Source organism: Mastigoproctus giganteus, chromosome 10 (genome assembly GCF_048544385.1).
Source record: "Mastigoproctus giganteus isolate SK-2022 chromosome 10, ASM4854438v1, whole genome shotgun sequence".
Lineage (NCBI taxonomy): Eukaryota > Metazoa > Arthropoda > Arachnida > Uropygi > Thelyphonidae > Mastigoproctus > Mastigoproctus giganteus.
The window spans coordinates 108,294,987-108,315,291 of NC_143584.1; the positions used below are offsets into that span (position 1 = coordinate 108,294,987).

Below are 20,305 nucleotides of genomic sequence, written 5' to 3' on the forward strand. Positions count from 1 at the left end.
ATTACGAAGATCAGATATATTCCGAAGGATCAAGAATCTCACCTTTTTTTGACACTAATTTTAGACACAACAAAGGCAGACTTGAACAAGATAATCCACAATAGCGAAAATATATATCCACGGAACCAAGATGCTCATTAGTAAAACAGAACTTTGTAATAACAGAACTGTAAGGACAATTCTTGATCCCACCCCTCCAGATAATTCTTGACCACATCCCTTCAGACAAACTTGCTGTAATTGACAACCACCAATTTGGACTTTACCAACTTTACTGACAACACCAAAGGCTTTTTGGCAACCTACACGAATGCTCCCTTGCACGATACCACTTCCCGGGTATCAGGGGAGGAGTCGATCACTGCCCCGCCCCACCTCCTCCTCCCTAATATCCCTTCTGGTTGGACTTGGGCTTGTCCCACTGTCAAATATGAAAAATATTTTCATATTTGACATTCATATTTTCCCTTTCGCTTGCTTTCGAGAAGCATTCATTCCTCATAGTGCCCAATACTTTTGCCGCTACCTGTACAACTAAAAGAAATAGCGTCACTTTCCGAGCTTGTGCATTTTACTTTCATTTCGAATGCTGCAGGGGATGCAACTGCTGAAATATTACACCACTATTAGTCGGTCGATGACGTGACGCCGTTCTCCTATGTAACGGGCAAGCGTCTAACCCGTAATGTCCCAAGAACGGTGTAGGCAGAAGGTGACTATTGTTATAAGAGTAGAATTAGCAGAACAAGACACAGCATGTCTTGCGTAATCAGAACTCTATAAACACATTAATATAACATATCTTTTTTAGAGTGTCAAATCCCACGAGTTGGCAGTCACAAAAGTAATGCTTTTCCCCACATTGTTGACGCGTGAGATCAGTAAAGGTCATGGGAAATTTCAGTTAGGGGGACGCAGAGATATATATAATTTGAAAGGGGAAAGCAAGAGAGTTAACTTTGGGTGAGACTTGACAGAAAGGAGTGACAAAAATTAGCCAAAAACTCCCACTTGACAGTGGGAGTTTTTGGCCGATTTTTAAGAGTGTATGAGCAAAGAAGATTATTAAACTGCAGGGAATTTAAAATTAATACCCCTTTTAGTTTATTTGGAAGAGGGCCAAAGTTCAACCCAAAATCGACACATTTTTCATGATTAAATTCATCAATTAAATTAAATCAATTTAGATCAATTAAATTCATGATTTTAATTGGAATTTGACGTTTAATTTTGATACGTAAGTAGTTACCACATAATTATATACGTATGTAATGCAGAATATTTTATATGTACAAATATTTGAATATTTAATATTTTGCCCGACATTTGTGCATCTTTTCACTGCCGTTTATTATTGATTAGGAAATATCCTATGGCATCGACCGCAACTTACAAATACATATGTTACCTTATGGGAATGCTGAGCTCACTTAGCTCTTTGTTTTTCCCGAACGAATTATCAGCGTTAAGCGGGGGTCACCTGTAGTCTGCTATCGAACAGCCGATCAGATCGTAAATTCCTTCGCCCTGTTAGGTCTAAATTTCCAGTATAGATTTCAATAGTGCTGCCATCTATTAACGGTTAGTTTAGTTATCCATGAAGTGAATAGACAGAGAGTAGTGTTGCATAATTCATTCGTTTTAGGCAAGGAAGTAAATTGTAGTTCTTAGTTTAATATTGTACAGTATATCTCTCTTTTTCCCTATTATTTGCCACAAAATTGATAGAAAGAAGTTACACGTGTAGATGAAACACACACACATATCTATATTTACGTATATACTGGTGTGTGTGTGTAACAATTGGCGTCTGCTACTGAATATGCTTATTCAATCACTGTTTGAATTAGCTTGCTTATAAAAATACTGGGGAAATGAATAGCCCTATTAAATAGCCTTTCCACGTGTTTCCATTCTGTTATAATCATGAGGCTAGTGCTTTTAGTATTTTTTTTTTTCTCTTTTATGTTAATTAACGCCTTAAAAGACCCATATAAAACCTTAGGTTTATCATCGACTGCGTCGATTCCGGAAATTAAACGTGCCTATAAGAAATTGGCAAGAGAATGGTAAGTGTGACAATTTTGACATTTTTTGAGAATTTCGAATTGATAAAAGCACCGACTTTTACACAGAATTATAATTTTCTCCTTCACAATTAATGTTAATAAAAAATTAGAATACCGTAATACAAATGTATAAAAAATTCTTAATCATTTTGAAGCAAAGAGGAAGATGTAATAGCAAAGATTACACGATTGAATTTGGAAACTGTAGAATAATGCTGTTGGACTATGTATATACGAATAAAGAGTGCTAGGATATGGTTTTTATTGTGGCCAAGGTAACTTCTTAAGACGTGTCCCGCCACACTGCACTCATCTGAACTAACCATATCATCTTTTAAGTCTTGCACTCCCTCCTGCCTGCCTGAGGCAAGTGCCTTGGTTTCCACACCCTGCCCCATCCCTGAGAACAGGAGCTTGGTAATCGTCACCACCAGTGTTGGCTCTTTGCATCATGTAACTCTTCCCAGCATTGATGGGAAGAAGAGTGGTTGAGATGGAGCTCAAAAGTATGCAGTACCACTGTGGAAAATACAGGCCTACACAGAATTTCAATTTGTTTGAGAGTTGTGGATCTGTGGTAAATTTTTCAGAGAAGATTTCATTACTCAATGCTTAAATACTAGCAGTGCATCAGTGTTCTCGCAATTTTGAATTTTCATTATGGGTTTTTTATTCCCAGTTATAATAGTATTATTTTCACCTATATTTTTGACCACTTCGAGCTGTGCAGTGAATATTGCATGAGAATCACCATATCAGAATGGACACCAAAAGTTGATAAAATAATATCCTATATTCTCAACTTCAGGGGAATAGTGCCCTCCCCCACCAAGTACTGTGATAATACTGTGATATGCCTGTTTTCAGGCTGTACCTGAAAACAGGCATATGCAGTAATACAGTTATTTATATATATATATAAATGTAGCTGCCACATGCTTGAAGGTGAATTTATTAGATTCACAAATCCTAATGTGGCAGTTCTGGTTAACAGTATTTATTCAAAGACCTAATTAAAGCTGTTATTAAACATATTATTGTTAAATCTGTCAATTCATTAGCATTAACATTAGTAGTGGCATATGATGCAAGAAAGCAAGCTTACACAGCTTGCTTTCTTGCAAAAAAAAAAAAAAAAAAACCAGAACACTTCCCATTTCACCCATCTATTCACTCCATAAGGTTCTCTAGTTCTTCCTTGAATTTCTTTAAATTATCAACCTTCCACAATGACAGATGGAATTTTGTTCCAGCAATCAACCACTTGCAGGCTAAAGGCAAATTTCCGCATATCTGTTTTGCAACCGCCTTTGTTCAATTTGAATTTATGCCCCCTCCGGTGAGTAATCTGAGCAAGAGGAAGACTCCTATCAGCATTGAGCATGCTCAAACCATTCAAAGCCTTATTCACCTCAGTCAGATCACCTCAGAGGTGCCTAGTCTCTAGATGCTGAAATTTGAAAAACCTTTTCCTTTTCTTGGGAAGAGCACCCCTCACCCTCACCAGTCTTGTTGCCCTTCTCTGTACCTGTTCCTGCAGCTGTACAACCTTCCTAAAATAAGGCCTCCAGAAGTATGCAGTACTTAAGGAGTGGCCTGACCATTGCCTTATACAAAAGAATAATCATATCCTTATCTCTGCCAGCAAAATTACTGTATATCATTGACAAAACTCCATGAGCTGTCCTAGCAGCCTGTATGCAGTGCTCGGAGAACTTTATATCTGGCTGCACAATTACGCCCTATGCCTTTTTCATTCTCCACTACCCTGACTGTATTATCACACAGTTGGTACATTATTCTGGGGTTCTGCTACCCATGTGCAGTACTTTACATTTGTCAATGTTAAACTTCAGTTGCCTCTTCTCAGCCCATCTTCCTAACTCTTCTAGATCCTGTTGCAGTAGCATACTACCATTAACAACCCTGCCAACCTTTCTGTCATCTGAACACTTGGACAGGTCTGGAGGCCTCATTTCAAGAAGGATGTAGAGCTGCTGGAACGAGTACAGAGAAGGGCAACAAGATTAGTGATTGGAACAAAGGGGTGCTCTTACGAAGAAAGGCTTAAGTTTTGCAAATTACAGTGTCTGGAGACTAGGCACCAGCGAGGTGATCTGATAGAGGTGTATAAAGCCTTGAATGGTTTAAGCATGCTCAATGCTGATGGGATTCTTCCTCAAGCTCAGGAAAATCACCTGAGAGGGCATAAATTCAAATTGAGGAAAGACATATGTAGGATAGACGTGCGGAAATTTGCCTTTAACCAGCGGGTGGTTGGTTGGTGGAACAGACTTCCATCCCTTGTGGTGGAGGTTGATAGCCTAAATAAGTTTAAGGCTCAGCTGGACAGGTATTTTGAACGAACAGAGGGGTGAAGTGGAAGTGGGTTTTTTTTTTTTCTTTTTTTTTGGCTGATGCTGCATAAGCTTGCTTTCTTGCATCAAATGCCTCTACTAATGCTAATGCTAAATTAAGTCTGATATACCTTCATCAGTATCATCGATAAATATAGAAAGCAGCAATGGTCCCAATACCAAACTTTGGGGGACTCCACTAATAACATTAGTCCATGAAGAGCAGGGTTTATTTATTACCACTCTCTGTCTTCTCCCACTCATCCATCTGTTTATCCATAGCAGCAACCTTCCCTAATGTCACACTGCTCCAATTTGTACAGCTGTCTTTCATGTTCAACAGTATCCAAAGCTTTACCGAAATCCAAGATTATGATATCAAAGTTATGTTTTGCATCCAGTTCCTTTGTGACCATATTGTACGATCCAAACAAATTGGCCAGACAAAATTTCCCCTTAACAAACCCATGCTGTGTCTGAACTGTAACTGCAGTCTTATCTAGTTATCTAGATGATTCTGCATTACTTTTTTAACCAGTGACGCCATTATTTTCTTTGGAACACAAGTTAAACTAACACGTCTGTAATTACTTATGTTGCCCTTTGATCTGATTATCAGCAGTCCATGGGGACCTCTCCTGAATTCCTGGAAGCCCTCACATCAGGGACAAAGTGGTTGAAGAACCAGTCAGAAAAAATCTCTGAAGTAAACCATGCATTCTTTGAGCTGGTTTAAATAACGGGCCTCTGATTCATAATGTCTTTAAGAGTGCATTGGTTATCAAAACAATAATGGAAATAGGTAATTATTATTAATTTTGAATTAATAATAACACAGAAGTTTTGTGTAACCTAAAAAAAAATATGGTCGAGATTAATATGTACATTACTGTATTATTATTTGTCCGGTCGTTAAACCTGAAATCCATTATATCAGGGTCCATTAAATCGAGGGTTTACTGTATGCTCCTACCATTGATATACATTCAAATATACATGCACCTGTTCATACTCTTAGTTACCTTATCACAGCCCATGTATTTCCTTGTTCCATGATGACCCAGAGCAGGCCTTGAAATCCTTGGCACCTTGCTTTCCAGGCTACTGCCTGTTCCAATAGAAGCAGTACAAGAATCACTTTCACTTCTGCCGACTGGGCTAGCCGGGTGGGTAAAGTGCCTGCCTGGCAACCCAAAGGTCGCGGGTTCGAATCCCGCCTAGGGCTTGGATCAAAGTACTGCAAAAACCTTGGGAGGTGCATTATGGCCACAGAAGCCAATGCGCCAACAACTACCAAAAAAAAAAAAAAAAAAAACTTTCACTTCTGCCTATGGGTATTATTAATCTATTAGTCTGTATATCCCCCCCTCCAAAAGCTAGCAGTTTTCTGACCAACCTAATGTTGTGTCGATAGCACCAGCAAATATCCTTGCACTCTTTCTACCTAAGTGTATCCCATTTCTGTAGAAGCAGGCTCTCCTGTTGACAAGCACAGACTATGCTGAGAAAAATTCTAATCCACGAGCCTTGCATAATCTCTCCAAGGTGAATTGATTGACAAGACTCTTATCGTGTACTACCTCTTATCGTGTCTGGGCAGAATTGCAGACACTTTCAAATTAAACCTAACTCTTGACTTTTTCTCAACGTTTCTCTGTACTTGTTAAGTAAGTCTTCAGATCTTCTCTTAATGTCGTTAGTGTCAATGTATGCGTTATATCACCTTTTGTGCCCTTAAATGACAATATCTGCTCTAAGTTATTGTTATTATTATTATTATTATTATTAATATTAATAGCCATATGGTGCAAGGAAACCTGAGGTTTCTGCTGCACCAGACAAAAAAAAAAAAAATTCCCGAGTTACCCTTAGAGAGAAAGAGAGAGAGAGAGAGAGAGAGAGAGAGAGAGAAAGAAAGAAAGTCAAAAGTAGAAGGGAATCACCAAGAAAGAGAAGAATGATGATATCAGCTGACAACCCTGGGTGTGCTAAGCCCATACTCACCAGATGTGAGCCCCTGGGGCTCATCAACTTTTTCCCCAGGTAGACATACCCTAGTCCTATTCCACCTATCCTTTTTGCATGATATATTGCCCATTTCCCTGACAATAGACTCACTGACAATAGCTATCTCCTGTGGGACCAGTTCATTCTGCTTTGGGGATTGCCGCTGTGTTGCCTGTGCCTGATGCATAAGTGTGAGCTGTGGTATTGAGGTGGGCAGCTGAGAGTTTAAAGGGCCCCAAATTAATTCCTTCTAGTGCATTCACTATTCCCTTTCAAGCTTTCATAAATGCCCATCTGAATGCTGGGTTGATGTGTAATATCCTCACACTCTCTACTTCAAATGCACACACAAAGACATCCCCATTGTTTGTGTCATGTCCCCTACCAGATAGATCCCCCAGTCATCAAACAACTACAACATTTTGTGAGACTGTGATTTGGAGGACAACCCCCCGCCTCAGTTCTCCCCTGAACTACAGGCACTCCTGCTACTTTGCTTTGCTGCTCTGCCCTGAGACATTTCTCTTCAAATTCAAAACACTAGAATTCTCCTACCGCACACTACATTACAATGTTACAAGATATGATATTCATGCCAAATCACTGATTCAAAGGATCACTTAATATTTATTAAGTAGTAACTTACAAAATCTCTAGCTAAATTTAAAAATAAACTAACAAACATCGCTAGGACTCTTTATAGAATTGCACTGTATTTATAGAATATGATTTAATATGCTGACTAGGTCAATACAACAGCAAAATTTTTATAAACTTATCTTTTCCCAGGTACTAAAAATTCTTCAACTAGCACATGGATACCCATGTGCTAGTTGAAGAATTTTTAGTACCTTTGTTTTATCAAACTACAATTTCTTTTCCAATTTCCTCTCAATTATCACAAAATCATTCAGCTCCATGTTTGTTTGATAAGCTTCTTGCACCCCACTCCCTAAAGAATTCTCCATGTGTGAACGTAGATGACAGATGCCTATTCAGCCTTTCAGCAACCTTTAGTGTTAGCATTAGCATTAGCACAATGCAAGAAAGCAAGCTTATGCAGCATCAGCAAAAAAAAAAAAAAAAAATCCCCCATTTCACCCCTCCTTTCGTTTCAAATGTCTGTCCAGCTCAGCCTTAAATTTATTTAGGCTATCGACTTCCACAACAAAAGATGGAATTCTGTTCCGCCAATCAACTACCCACTAGCTAAAGGCAAATTTCAGCACATCTGTTCTACAACTGTCTTTCCTCAATTTGAATCTGTGCCCTCTCAGGTTCTTAATCTGAGCAAGAGGAAGAATCCCATCAGCATTCAGCTTGCTCAAGCCATTCAGGGCCTTCTACATCTAAATCAGATCACCTTGCAGATGCCTACTCTCCAGGTGCTGCAATTTGCAGAACTTAAGCCTTTCTTGGTAAGACACCCCTTTGTTCCCCTCACCAATCTTGTTGCCCTTCTTTGTATTCATTCTAGCAACTCTACATCCTTCCTAAAATGAGGCCTCCAGACCTGTACACAGTACTCTAGGTGTGGCCTGACCATTTTGCCTTATATAATGGGATAATCACCTCCCTGTCCCTGCTAGCAAAATTCCTATATATCATTGACAAGGCTCCATGACCTGCCCTGCCAGCCCTTCTGCACTACTCAGCAAACTTCATATTTGACTGCACAATTACCCCCAGGTCTTTTTCACTTATCACTTGCCTGAGTGTAGTACCACGCGGTTGGTACATTTCTCTTCGGTTATTGCTACCCATATGCAGCACTTTGCATTTGTCAATGATAAATTTCAGTTGCCACTTCTCAGCCCATTTTCCCAACTTATCTAGATCCAGTTGGAGTAGCATACTGTCTTTACTGTCGTTAACAACCCTGCCAACCTTTGTATCATCTGTAAACTTGGACATTAAACCTGATATACCTTCATCAATATCATTGATAAATATACAAAACAATAATGGGCTCAACATCGAACCCTTGGGGAACTCCACTAATAACATTTGTCCACGAAGAGCAGTGTCCATTGATTACCACTCTCTGTCGTAGTAGTGGCATGTGATGCAAGAAAGCAAGTGTATGAGCTTATGCAGCATCAGCCAAAAAAAAAAAAAAAAAATCACACCATTCCCTCCAAATGCCTGTCCAGTTCCTCCTTAAATTTATTCAATTCAACCTATCAACTTCCACGACAGATGGAAGTTTGTTCCAGCAATTAACCACCCGCTGGCTAAAGGCAAATTTCCGCACATCTCTTCTACATTTGTCCTTTCTAAATTTGAATTTATGCCCCCTTAGGTTCGTAATCTGAACAAGTGGAAGGATCCCATCAGAATTCAGCGTGCTCAACCCATTCAAGGCCTTATACACCTCAATCAGATCACCGTGCAGGTGCCTTGTCTCCAGCCACTGCAATTTGCAGAACTTAAGCCTCTCTTGGTAAGAGGATCCCTTCATTCCCCTCACCAATCGTGTTGCTCTTCTCTGTACACGCTCAAGCAAATCTACATCCTTCCTAAAATGAGGCCTCCAGACCTGTACGCAGTACTCAAGGCGTGGCCTGACCATTGCCTTATACAGAGGGACAATCACCTCCTTTTCCCTGCTAGCAAAATTCCTTTATATCATTGACAAAACCCCATGACCTGCCCTAGCAGCCTGTCTGCACTGTTCAGAAAACTTCATATCTGACTGCACAATTACTCCCAGGTCTTTTTCATTTTCTACCACCTTAAGTGTAATACCACACAGTTGGTACGTTTCTCTGGGGTTATTTCTACCCATATGTAGTACTTTGCATTTGTCAAGGTTGCACTTCAGTTGCCACTTCTTAGCCCATCTGCCCAAATTATCTGGATCCTGTTGCAGTAGCACACTGCCATTACTGTCATTAACAACCCTGCCAACCTTTGTGTCATCTTCAAACTTCGACATTAAGCCTGATATACCTTCATCAATATCATTGATAAATACACAAAACAACAGTGGACCCAACACCGAACCCTGTGGGACTCCACTAATAACATTAGTCCACGAAGAGCAGCACCCATTGATTACCACCCTCTGTCTTCTCCCACTTAACCATCCTTTTATCCATTGTAGCAACTTACCCTTAATACCATTCTGCTCCAATTTGTACAGTAGTCTTCCATGCGCAACAGTGTCAAAAGCTTTCCTGAAATCCAAGTATATGATATCAAAATTATTTTTTGCATCCAGTTCCTTTGTGACCATATATTTAAAAGTTCCTTAATATCTGTAGTTTTAGTATGTTGTTAGGTACAGTTTTATTAATAATTAATTTTTAAGTGAACTCTTGGGTTGACTTTTGTGGTGAGAGCAAAAGCAAAGAGAGGGCTTCTTTTGACAGCCATTCCTTCTAGGCCTTCCTCTATTTTCTGAATTAGACTTGTTGGGCTGTCAACGGTGTCAGAATATCAGAATATTTTTCTGTCCCTTCCAGACCAGAATCTGTTTTTAAAACATATAGTAAACACTTAGCAGAAATCAATATTTCACAAATGTTTTCTTGAAGTTTTTTTTTTTTTTTTTTTTGGACTGCGATACTGTTTTTTGTAATATTACTGCCCTCACTCAAATTTTTGGTCTTCAGAAGTGGTCTAACTTGAGGGAAGTTTAATTGATTTGATTTAACTCTTGCTTTTGTGATGAGACTGTTTGCTCCCACTACACAATTGTTTTATAATTGTAAAGATATTGCACAGAAACATTTTAAAAGAGATAATGTTTATATATACCTTTAATTGGGTTAAATTTATTCCTTGTAAACACTTATTCAGATAGATTGTGTTTGTTGAAACTGTGTTAGTTTAAATCCAGAATAACGTTTTTCAGATATACATATATGCTAATTATGAGATTACAGTTTGTGTATAGAAATTTTATGTTTGTAAATATTTATTATTGCTGTACGCAAATTTAATTGTTTCTAAATTGCTAACTTAGTTAAGGTTATCTTAATGGGGTTAGGAATACTAACCTAGGTACATGTAAATACCACTAGTTGTAGTTTTTTTTTTCTTTCATGGGTTGGGCATCATATGGAAGACAGTGCATCCATTGGTATTGGCACTACCTCCAATGGATGCATCTGCAGTGCTTTTATTGCACTCGATAGTAGAACAATGCCCCATATATTTCAATACTAAGATGGTGATAAGATAGTGTGGTATTCAGGACTGGGCAACCTGAGTACGGGGTGAATGTATCCACAGGTTTTGCACTACCTCCAGTGGATACAATAAAAGACAGGAAACAGGTCTGGCTCCACGTGCCGAGGACGGGCACTGTGCAGCAGTTGTTCAGGTGATGGCTGCTCTCTTGTGGCAAAGAGGCCTGACACTCACAACACATACTACAGAACATTCATTAACATTGCATATACATTCATTAACCTCATTAATCGGGCCCTTTTTACAGAGTTTCTGTATTTCATCAGTGTCTCTAGGTGGAGATAGACGTTAGTGTGAGAGTCACCATAGACAGGGTACACACACACACACACATACATACATGTCCTTTCTGTGCAACAGTGGATTTGTAACCATCTATATGGTGAACTACAAGTACTTATAGGTTTATTGAAACTAATGGTATAAACTTGCATTTGATATACACCTTTTGGATAGTTCATGGTGCAGTTAACTGCATATGTTGCTTATATGCTAAGGCAGAGGTTCCCAACCTTTCTCGGTTCATGGCGTCCTTACCATCCCAGTAATTTTTTCATGGCATCCCTAGGCAAAAAGAAATACCTAACACAGTGGTTTTCGACCTTTTAATATATACCTATACATAATAATTTTATTCTTTATATAGAGGTACTAAATAAAGATCAATTATAGATCACCACAAAATTAAAAAGATACGGTACACTAGATATTGTACCGTACCCTTTATATTGTATCCTTTTTATAATGAAATAAATATATAAATTTCAAAATAATAACTTTAAGTAACTTAAACCCAAATTACAAGGCACCCCAAGAATGTTGTTGTGGCACCCTGGTTGAAAACTGTTTGTGCTAAGGGTTATTATGTTTCTATTAGTGTTTAAATTGTCAATAACTTGTATATTTGTAAATTGTTCACTTAAATTTTGTTAATTTACCATATTTGTTGGCTTATAAGATGCTGCAGCATACAAGATGCACCCAAATTTTGGAACGGTAAATTTAAGAAAAAAAAACTTTTGAAAAAAAAATGTATTGTTAATACAATGGAAATTTAAAATTCAATAAAAATAAAACCCAAAAGCCAATAAAGAAAGGTATAGGATTATTAATTCTCTTATTATTTTAGTATTATTCACCTTCAGATTCATTACTGACTTGATCATCATTATCCTCGACATCGTTATCATCATCGTGTTCACTAGTATCACTGTCACTCTCATACAATAAACGATCTTCAGTGCCATCCATTGCATTACTTATACCACATGTTTTAAAGGACTTGACCCACAATTTCATTCTTAACATCATGCCATGACTTCAGCACCCATTCATGGTTCCCCTCTATCATCCATTTATTGCATTGCTCCTGCATGTTATTCTTGAATGGCTTATTGATGCTGACATCTAACTGGGAAGTTAAGCTTTCAGGAATTACCGCCAATTCTGTGTTCATCATTTCGGCCAGTTTGATGTTTTCAGTCCTATATGTTCTAAACTGATTCCATAGTAGCAGTGCATTTTTCTGCAGTAATAATAATAATAAATTTTCTATTTATACTCCGGGACGACCAAACGTTAACAAAAGGAGTTAACAAGATAGACAGATTACAAGAAACAGCACCGTATTCAGCAGTCACTGGCTTGAACCCCGGTCACTCAAGGCACTTGTACTTATGCACCCGTGCGCCTGACCACTAGGCTACGGCGGCTTTAGTCTACCAAGACGCTCAGACCAAACTTTTACAAACCAATCCTTGATACATTCTTCATCCATCCATCCATCCCTTGTGTCATACAAGTATGTTAATTCCATTTAGCAGTTAACTTTCGGTAAAGTTTTCCTTTTAAAAATTAACATTGGCAAAAGTTTGGCCCCATCAGCACAAGTTAAAACTGCATGTCTATTGGGTTTAGCAGTTATAGATTTTTGCCCTCTCAGATTTATGGTTTTATTGGATGGCACATCAAAAGTCAATGGAATTTCATTGATATTCCCAATTTGACTAAGTTCGTAGTTCGTTTTCTAGAATTAAGGACAAATTTATGGAAATCTAATATTTTCTGTTTGTACTCAGTAGGCATTCTCTGGGCTATTCTAGTTTTTGTGTGTAAACTTAACCCGTTTCTTTTCACAAAGCAATAACACCAAGATTCAGTTCCTTTAAAGTCGTGTATCCCATTATCAGCTGCTCGTTTCTGTGCTTCTACTATAATCATTTTAGTACACAAGTTTTCTTTAAATTTTGGCCATTTAGGTGGAATTTTATGAAGATTGTGCTTTGTTTTATCAGCTTCTTCTAATAAAATTTCCTGCTTCCTCCATTGACGAATCATCTTCTCAGTAGACAGTGGTCTGAAATTTGTTCTGTTGTGCAGTTCTCATATTCTTTGGCATATTGTACTACTTTTAGCATAACTCTAATAATATAATTTTGCCTTCTAGATGCACCTGCCATTGATTAGGGCTTAAATGTATAATTGGAATTCACTTGTTACACCAACAACAGCCTGGTAATTACTGAAAAGTGTACTAATGTATAGTCATTAGCATTAGTAGAGGCATATGATGCAAGAAAGCAAGCTTATACAGCATCAGCCATAAAAAAAAAAAAAAAAAAAAAAAAATCTTCCCATTTCACCCATCCATTCACTCCAAAGGTTGTCTACTTCTTCCTTGAATTTATTTAAGCTATCACCTTCCACAATGATAGAAGATGGAAGTTTGTTTCAGCAATCAACTACCCGCTGGCTAAAGGCAAATTTCTGCACATCTATTCGACAACTGTCTTTCCTCAATTTCAGTTTATGCCCCGTCAGGTTTGTAATCTGAGGAAGTGGAAGAATCCCATCAGCCTTGAGCCTGCTCAATCCATTCAAGGCCTTATGCACCTCAATCAGATCACCTCGTAGCTACCTAGTCTCCAGACGCAGCAATTTGCAGAACTTAAGCCTTTCTTCATAAAAGCACCCCTTTGTTCCCCTCACCAGTCTTGTTGCCCTTCTCTGTACTCTTTTCAGCAGCTCTACATCCTTCCTAAAATGAGGCCTCTAGACCTGTATACAGTACTCAAGGTATGGCCTGACCATTGCCCTATACAAGAGGATAAACGCCTTCTTATCCATGCTAGAAAATTCCTGTATATCATTGACAAGACTCCACGACCTACTCTAGCAGCTTGTCTGCACTGTCAGAAAACTTCATATCTGACTGCACAATTACTCCCAGGTCTCTTTCATTCTCCACTACCCTGAGTGTAACACCACCTAGTTGGTACATTTCTCTGGGGTTTACTGCTAACCATATGCAGTACTTTGCATTTGTCAATGTTAAACTTCAGTTGCCACTTCTCAGCCCATCTGCCCAACTTTTCCAGATCCTGTTGCAGAAGTATACTGTCATTACTGTTATTAACAACCCTGCCAACCTTTGTATCATCTGCAAAATTTGATATTAAGTTTGATATAAATATCAGTGATAAATATACAAAATAACAATGGGCCCAACACCGAACCCTGGGGGACACCACTAATAACATTAGTACACAAAAAGCAGTGTCCATTGACTACCACTCTCTGTCTTCTCCCACTCAACCATCCTTTTATCTATTGCAGCAACTTGCCCTTAATGCCATATTACTCCAATTTGTACAGTAGTCTTCCACATGCAACAGTATCAAAAGCTTTCCTGAAATCCAAGTACAGCAATACCTCGCACAGTGCAGCTTTAATCAGTACAGGATTTGCTATAGTGTGGTTTATAATCTGCGACTGCGATTAATTATCAGTTAATTTCATTCTTAGTCCAGCTCATTACTATTTGTACTTATTTTTTTAAACTAATCATGCATAATTATTTCTAATATAAAAAAGTCCTTATAATACCCACGATCATTATTTTTAAATTGAAACTATTGAAACTGTTCCCCTTTTAGTGCTGATTCAGTCAGTGTGGTAGTTTTTTTCCAAAGCATTAACCACACTGTGTGAGGCATTCCTGTATATGATATCAAAATTATTTTTTGCAACCAATTCCTTTGTGACCTCGTCGTAGTATCCAGTCAGATGGCACCTCCGTAGCCAGGTAGGCAGGAGGAGCAGTGTGTAGCACACTCTTCTTGATTAGACCGGGGTTCGAGCCCATGACCACCAAATACAGTGGATGCGGAAAGGTCAGGGAATGACCACCGCATATCCCCGGAGCAATATGGCCTTAGTTGCTAATGCTCCTAAAAACAAATAACAATAACAATCCAGTCAGATTGGTCAGAAAAGACTTCCCCTTAACAAACCCAGGCTGTGTCTGAATTATTATTGCAGTCTTGTTTAGACGATCCTGCAATGCTTCTGTAACCAGTAACTCCATTATTTTCCCTGAAACAGAAGTCAAACTAACAGATCTGTAATTACTTGTGTCACCCTTTGATTCCCCTTTGTAAATTGGAAATATGTTTGCACATCTCCAGTCCGTGGGGACTTCCCCTGAATCCAAGGATGTCTCATAATTATGGCCAAATGTTTGCTTACTTCCTTTGCCACTTCCATTAATATAACTGGATAAATCCCATCCACCCCTGGTGCCTTTTTTTATGTTTAACTTCGTCAATTTCTCCACTTTTCTCTCAGTTATTACAAAATCATTTAACTCCCTGTGAGAGTTTGATAAACATCTGGCCTTCTCCTCCTTGAATAACTCCTCATGTGTGAATGTAGGTGCAAAATACTCATTTAGTTTGACAGCTACCGAGAATGATCATCTGCAGTCAAACCACTGATATCAAGTGGACCATTCTGATTAATCCCTTTCATTTTAGAGTTTTTATATAAGCAAAGAAGTCTTTGCTGTTTTTCTGTGCATCCTTTGCCAAAGATTTCTCATAATCTTCCTTTGCTTGCTTAAACTCCTTTGTGACTTGATTATATCTACCATAGACTTCTGTGTCACCTGATAATTTATATGCATCCCATGCTGCCACGAGTCTCATTAGTTCATCTGAAATCCATTTGGGCCTAAACCTATAACAGTATTTCTTAGTTGGAACAAAAAACCTAGTAGCTTCCAAAGTTACTTCCTTAAATGCTTCCCATTTAGAATTTGCTGTTGGTAACATCATCAGTTGGTCCCACTGTATAGAACCTAAAAAATCTCTGAGACTACTGTAGTCGCCTTTACGAAAGCAAAAACTCTTCCCTTTACCCCTGATGGTAGTTACATCTTTAAGTAAATCCCACATCAGTGTGATCAGTGCCACCTAGTTTTTCCTTTATTTGTAAATCCTTAATCCATGAGTAATAACTGCTGATAATCAGATGAAGAGTGTTACTCCCTCAGGTTGCTTCTCTAATGTGCTGTGTATAAAACAATCATCCAATAAATCCACAAAAGCCTTGCTAGTGTGCGAGTGACTAACTCACAAGTTCCAGTCATTATGTGGGAAGTTAAACTATCCATTAACTACTATATATTAACTCTCGGTTTTGGTATGTGCTGTATTGCCACTTTCGGCTTCTAAGGCGCAGGGTGATTTTTTAAAGTATTTATAAGGAAAAAAAGTGCATCTTATAAACCGACAAATATGGTAATTTAAATTTAATTTAATGTGCTAATTTTAATTTTTACTTGAACTAATTGACTCAAATCTATGTAATTAAGATTATTTTGTTTTAATAATGTATTTACCACTAAGTGCTTTTTTGGCGCTTTACTGCTTGACACAGAGTTTCGTAGTATATAGTGCTTGGAACTTCCATAAGGTGTATAACAGTAGGGTTTTTTTTTTTTTTTTTACCATCTTCCTGTAGCTCCCAGGTTTGAGTTGCGTGGGTACAGGATTTTGTTGGGATCCACAGGTATAGCACTATCTCCTGTGGATGCGGGATTTTTGTGCATTGCACATCGACAGTAGAAAAAGGCCTGTGCGGTATTCAGGACTGGGCAACCTGAATACAAGGTTAATATGTCCACTGGTTTTGCACTACCTCCAGTGGATGCAATAAAAGACTGGAAACAGATCCAGCTCCATGTGTCAATGATGGGCATTGGGCAGCAGCTGTCCAGGTGATGGCTGCTCTCTGGTACAAAGAGGCCTGACACACACACAACACATACTACAGAACATTCACCAGATGTCAGGCCCTTTTTACAGAGTTTCTGTATTTCATCACAGTGGCATTAGGTGGAGATGGACATTAGTCTGGGTGTCACCATAGACAGGGTACACATACGTACATACATCTCCTTTCTATACATATTGTACTCCCCAAAATTCAACTTCTGCATTCCTTATATCTGTGTGGCACCATATCTCTGATATCCTAAAACTATCTGCCTTTGATGTCCTGACCAGCACCTCAAATTTATTTACTATACTCCTAGCATTGGTGACATTCAAGTATACATGCAACTGTTCTTACTCTTAGTTACCTGCACACAGCCCATGTATTTACTTGTTCCATGATGACTCCCAGCAGTTCTAGAAATCCCCAGCACCTTGCTCCCCAGGCTGCTGCTTATTCCAATAGAAGCAGTGTAAGAATCACTTTCACCTCTACTTGCAGCTACTGTTAATGTCTGTGAATCCCCCCCCCCCCCAAGTTAACAGTTTTCTGACCAGTAAGGCTCCTGGAGTTGATGGAATATACCCTATAATCTTAAGAGAGGCGGCAAGCGAGTGCATTGAACCATTGAGGCTAATTATGCGAGCATCACTAGACCCTGGGGAGATTCCCTTGGATTGGAAAAGTGCAAATGTATCTCCCATACATAAGGGTGGCTCTAAAAGTGAAGTTGGAAATTATCGACCTGTCAATCTGACTTCAGTAGTAGGGAAAATCATGGAGGCAATGATCATGGGTGAAATTCAGGATCATTTGGATCGAATTGAAATTCTCAAGGATACTCAGCATGGTTTTGTAAAGGGAAAATCATTTTTAACAAATCTGGTTTGCTATTTCGAAAGGGTCACTCACGAGCTGGATTTAGGGAATAATTTCGACATTGTTTATTTAGATTTCAGCAAAGCTTTTGACTGTCCCACATGAGCAGTTGCTTTATAAGCTGGAACAGGTTGGAATCACTGGGAAAATCCTTAGATGGATAGAAGGATGGCTTCAGGGCAGGAGGCAGAGGGTTGTGATAAATGGCTATTCCTCAGATTGGGTTGATGTAAGAAGTGGGGTACCACAAGGATCAGTATTAGGACCACTGTTGTTTTTAATTTACATAAACGACATTGATGAAGAGATAGAGGGCGTGATGTCTAAATTTGCAGATGATGTTAAAATTGGTAGAGTAGTTAATGATCACTGTCAAGCTGAGCTTCTTCAGAGAGACCTAGATAGACTTCAGGAATGGTCAGAAAAATGGCAGCTGTGCTTTAATCCAACAAAGTGTAAGGTATTACATGTGGGAAACAGTAATCCCAAAAAAACATACACTTGGTGGAGTTCAACTAAACCCAGTACTGGAGGAAAGGGACTTGGGTGTTACAATACGGTCAGACATGAAATTCTCTGAGCATTGTAAACAGGTTGCAAGGAAGGCCCATGGTATCCTATCGATGATCTATCGAACTTTTGCAAGTAGAGATAGGGACGTGATAATCCCATTATATAAGGCTTATGTTAGACCACACTTGGAATACTGTGTTCAAGTATGGAGACTGCACCTAAAGAAAGATATCAAGCTTCTTGAAAGGGTGCAAAGAAGGGTAACTCGCCTGGTGAGATCGGCAAAAGGGCGTCCTTATGATGAAAGACTTCGAATATGTGGGTTGCAGAGTTTGGAAACTAGACACCTTAGAGGAGATTTGATTGAGGTGTTTAAGTCTCTGAGAGGCATCAGTAAAATGAATGAGGACAAAATTTTCAAGATTATAAATGATGCTAGAACTAGGGGACATAAATTCAAGTTACGGGGGGGGGGAAATGTTTAGATTGGACTGCAGGAAGTTTTATTTTAGCCAGCGAGTTATAAATTACTGGAATAAGTTGCCTTCATGGGTGGTAGAGGCCGATAGTTTGGGGAAATTCAAAGGTCATCTGGATAGTACCTTCGGGTCAGGGAAACGCATAGGATGATAGGCTTAATTTCCTTTTTTTTTTTTTTTTTATTAATTATTATTATTTAGTTATTTATTTTATTTTTGTTTTTATCATTGTTTTGTTCGGATTTTTTTTTTTTTTTTTTTGGCTGGTGCAGCATAAGCCATAGGCTTTCTTGCACCATGCGGCCGTTACTAATACTAATACAATGCTGCTTCCACTATCTAACATCATGGAGAAATTATATTAAACTGAAAGACCAGTTGAAAATGATTTCTGTGCATTAGTTGTAATCAGCAATACCTTAAAAACTATGTTAAATCAAATTCATGTTGGTGGAACTTGTATTATTCGGGGATTAGGTATACTTACAGGAAAAGGGAATATGTAGAGGTGTGTGTATGTAATTTTTATTTTAATTATTTGACTTTAACCCTGGCGTGTTTTGTTCAATTCATTATTATTATTATTAACTTGAAGATTTGTATAGTTTGCTTGTCATTTTCCCTTTCCTTAGTACATGCTAGTTTTCTGCATTAACTGCTAGTAGTTTTTATCTCTGTACTGAATGTTGCATTTTTCCCATCCACTGTTTTACTTTGAGTTTTGCGTCACAGGTCTGAAGTCTCGTGTTGCACAGTTCATGTGTTTGTTGCCCTCTTTTTTAATATAAATTTTTGCATGCCACTAAAAATATACTTTGTTTACCCAGTTTATATTAAATTGTAGCATTCTCAGTCTTATGTTTTTTGGAGCATTGATGTTACTCACATTACAGTATTAAATTAAAGGCACGTTGCAATCCCAGATATCCTCCAGTTATTCTGAAGATGGAAATTTGCAATTATTTCCAAAATGTCAGTGATAATAAATTATTGCTCTCTTGGTCCCATGAGGGATAGTTTCTCTCCCACTTCTATATTAATAATTAAAAATGATTTTGCCATAACTCTGAGCATATTTCAGAAGCACCAAAAATTATTTAAAATTAGCTATTTGGGGAGGAGAAACTAATTTTCAAGTGCATTATGAGGTGGTTCTTCTCTCCAAGTGGCAGCCCATGCAATATTTTGTAATGTCTTAAAAATATATATATAAATATATTTATTTATAAATATAAAATAAATATATATATATATATATATATAAATAAAAAAAAACCAAACATTTATTTTCTTTATGACTGAGGTCAGAAAAGTATACAGATTCATCATTACTATATATATATATTAAATTATTAATAGCAGCTACAGTTTCAGCACCCTATTCACAGTGGGCTTTGAATTTTTTGTGGCAGCATACATGGTCGAGCCTGTAGCCTCCTTACTTGCAACTGCATATGCTATCTACTGGACCACAGCTGACCTAGAAGTATGCCAAAGCATCTGTGATGTTTATTGTATCTAATATTGTATCTATTGTATCTTAGAAAGTACAGGTCACTGTTGAAAAAAAGCCGTGAATTAGGGTTGAACTTGAAAGTGTCTGCAATTCTGCCCAGACACGATAGGAGGGAGTATATGATGAGAGCCTTGTCGATCAATTCGGCCCTGGAGGGATTGTGCAAGGCTCAAGGGGTAGAATTTTTTTCAGCCTGGACTGTACTTGTTAACAGGAGAGATTGCTTCTACA

The 20,305-nt window shown here is 38.2% G+C and overlaps 1 protein-coding gene across 2 annotated transcripts in view; it reads left to right on the top strand.

Annotated features, from left to right (window-relative positions):
* Positions 1-1,636: 1,636 nt before the first annotated feature.
* The window catches only part of l(3)80Fg (dnaJ homolog subfamily C member 16 l(3)80Fg), a 330,832-nt gene continuing 312,163 nt past the window's right edge, over positions 1,637-20,305 (top strand). For both annotated transcript variants that reach the window (XM_090383988.1, XM_090383987.1), the window contains exon 1: positions 1,637-2,069. In XM_090383988.1, the coding sequence (XP_090240114.1) occupies positions 1,927-2,069 (143 nt within the window). In that variant the 5' untranslated portion in view covers positions 1,637-1,926. The remainder of the gene's footprint in view (positions 2,070-20,305) is intronic.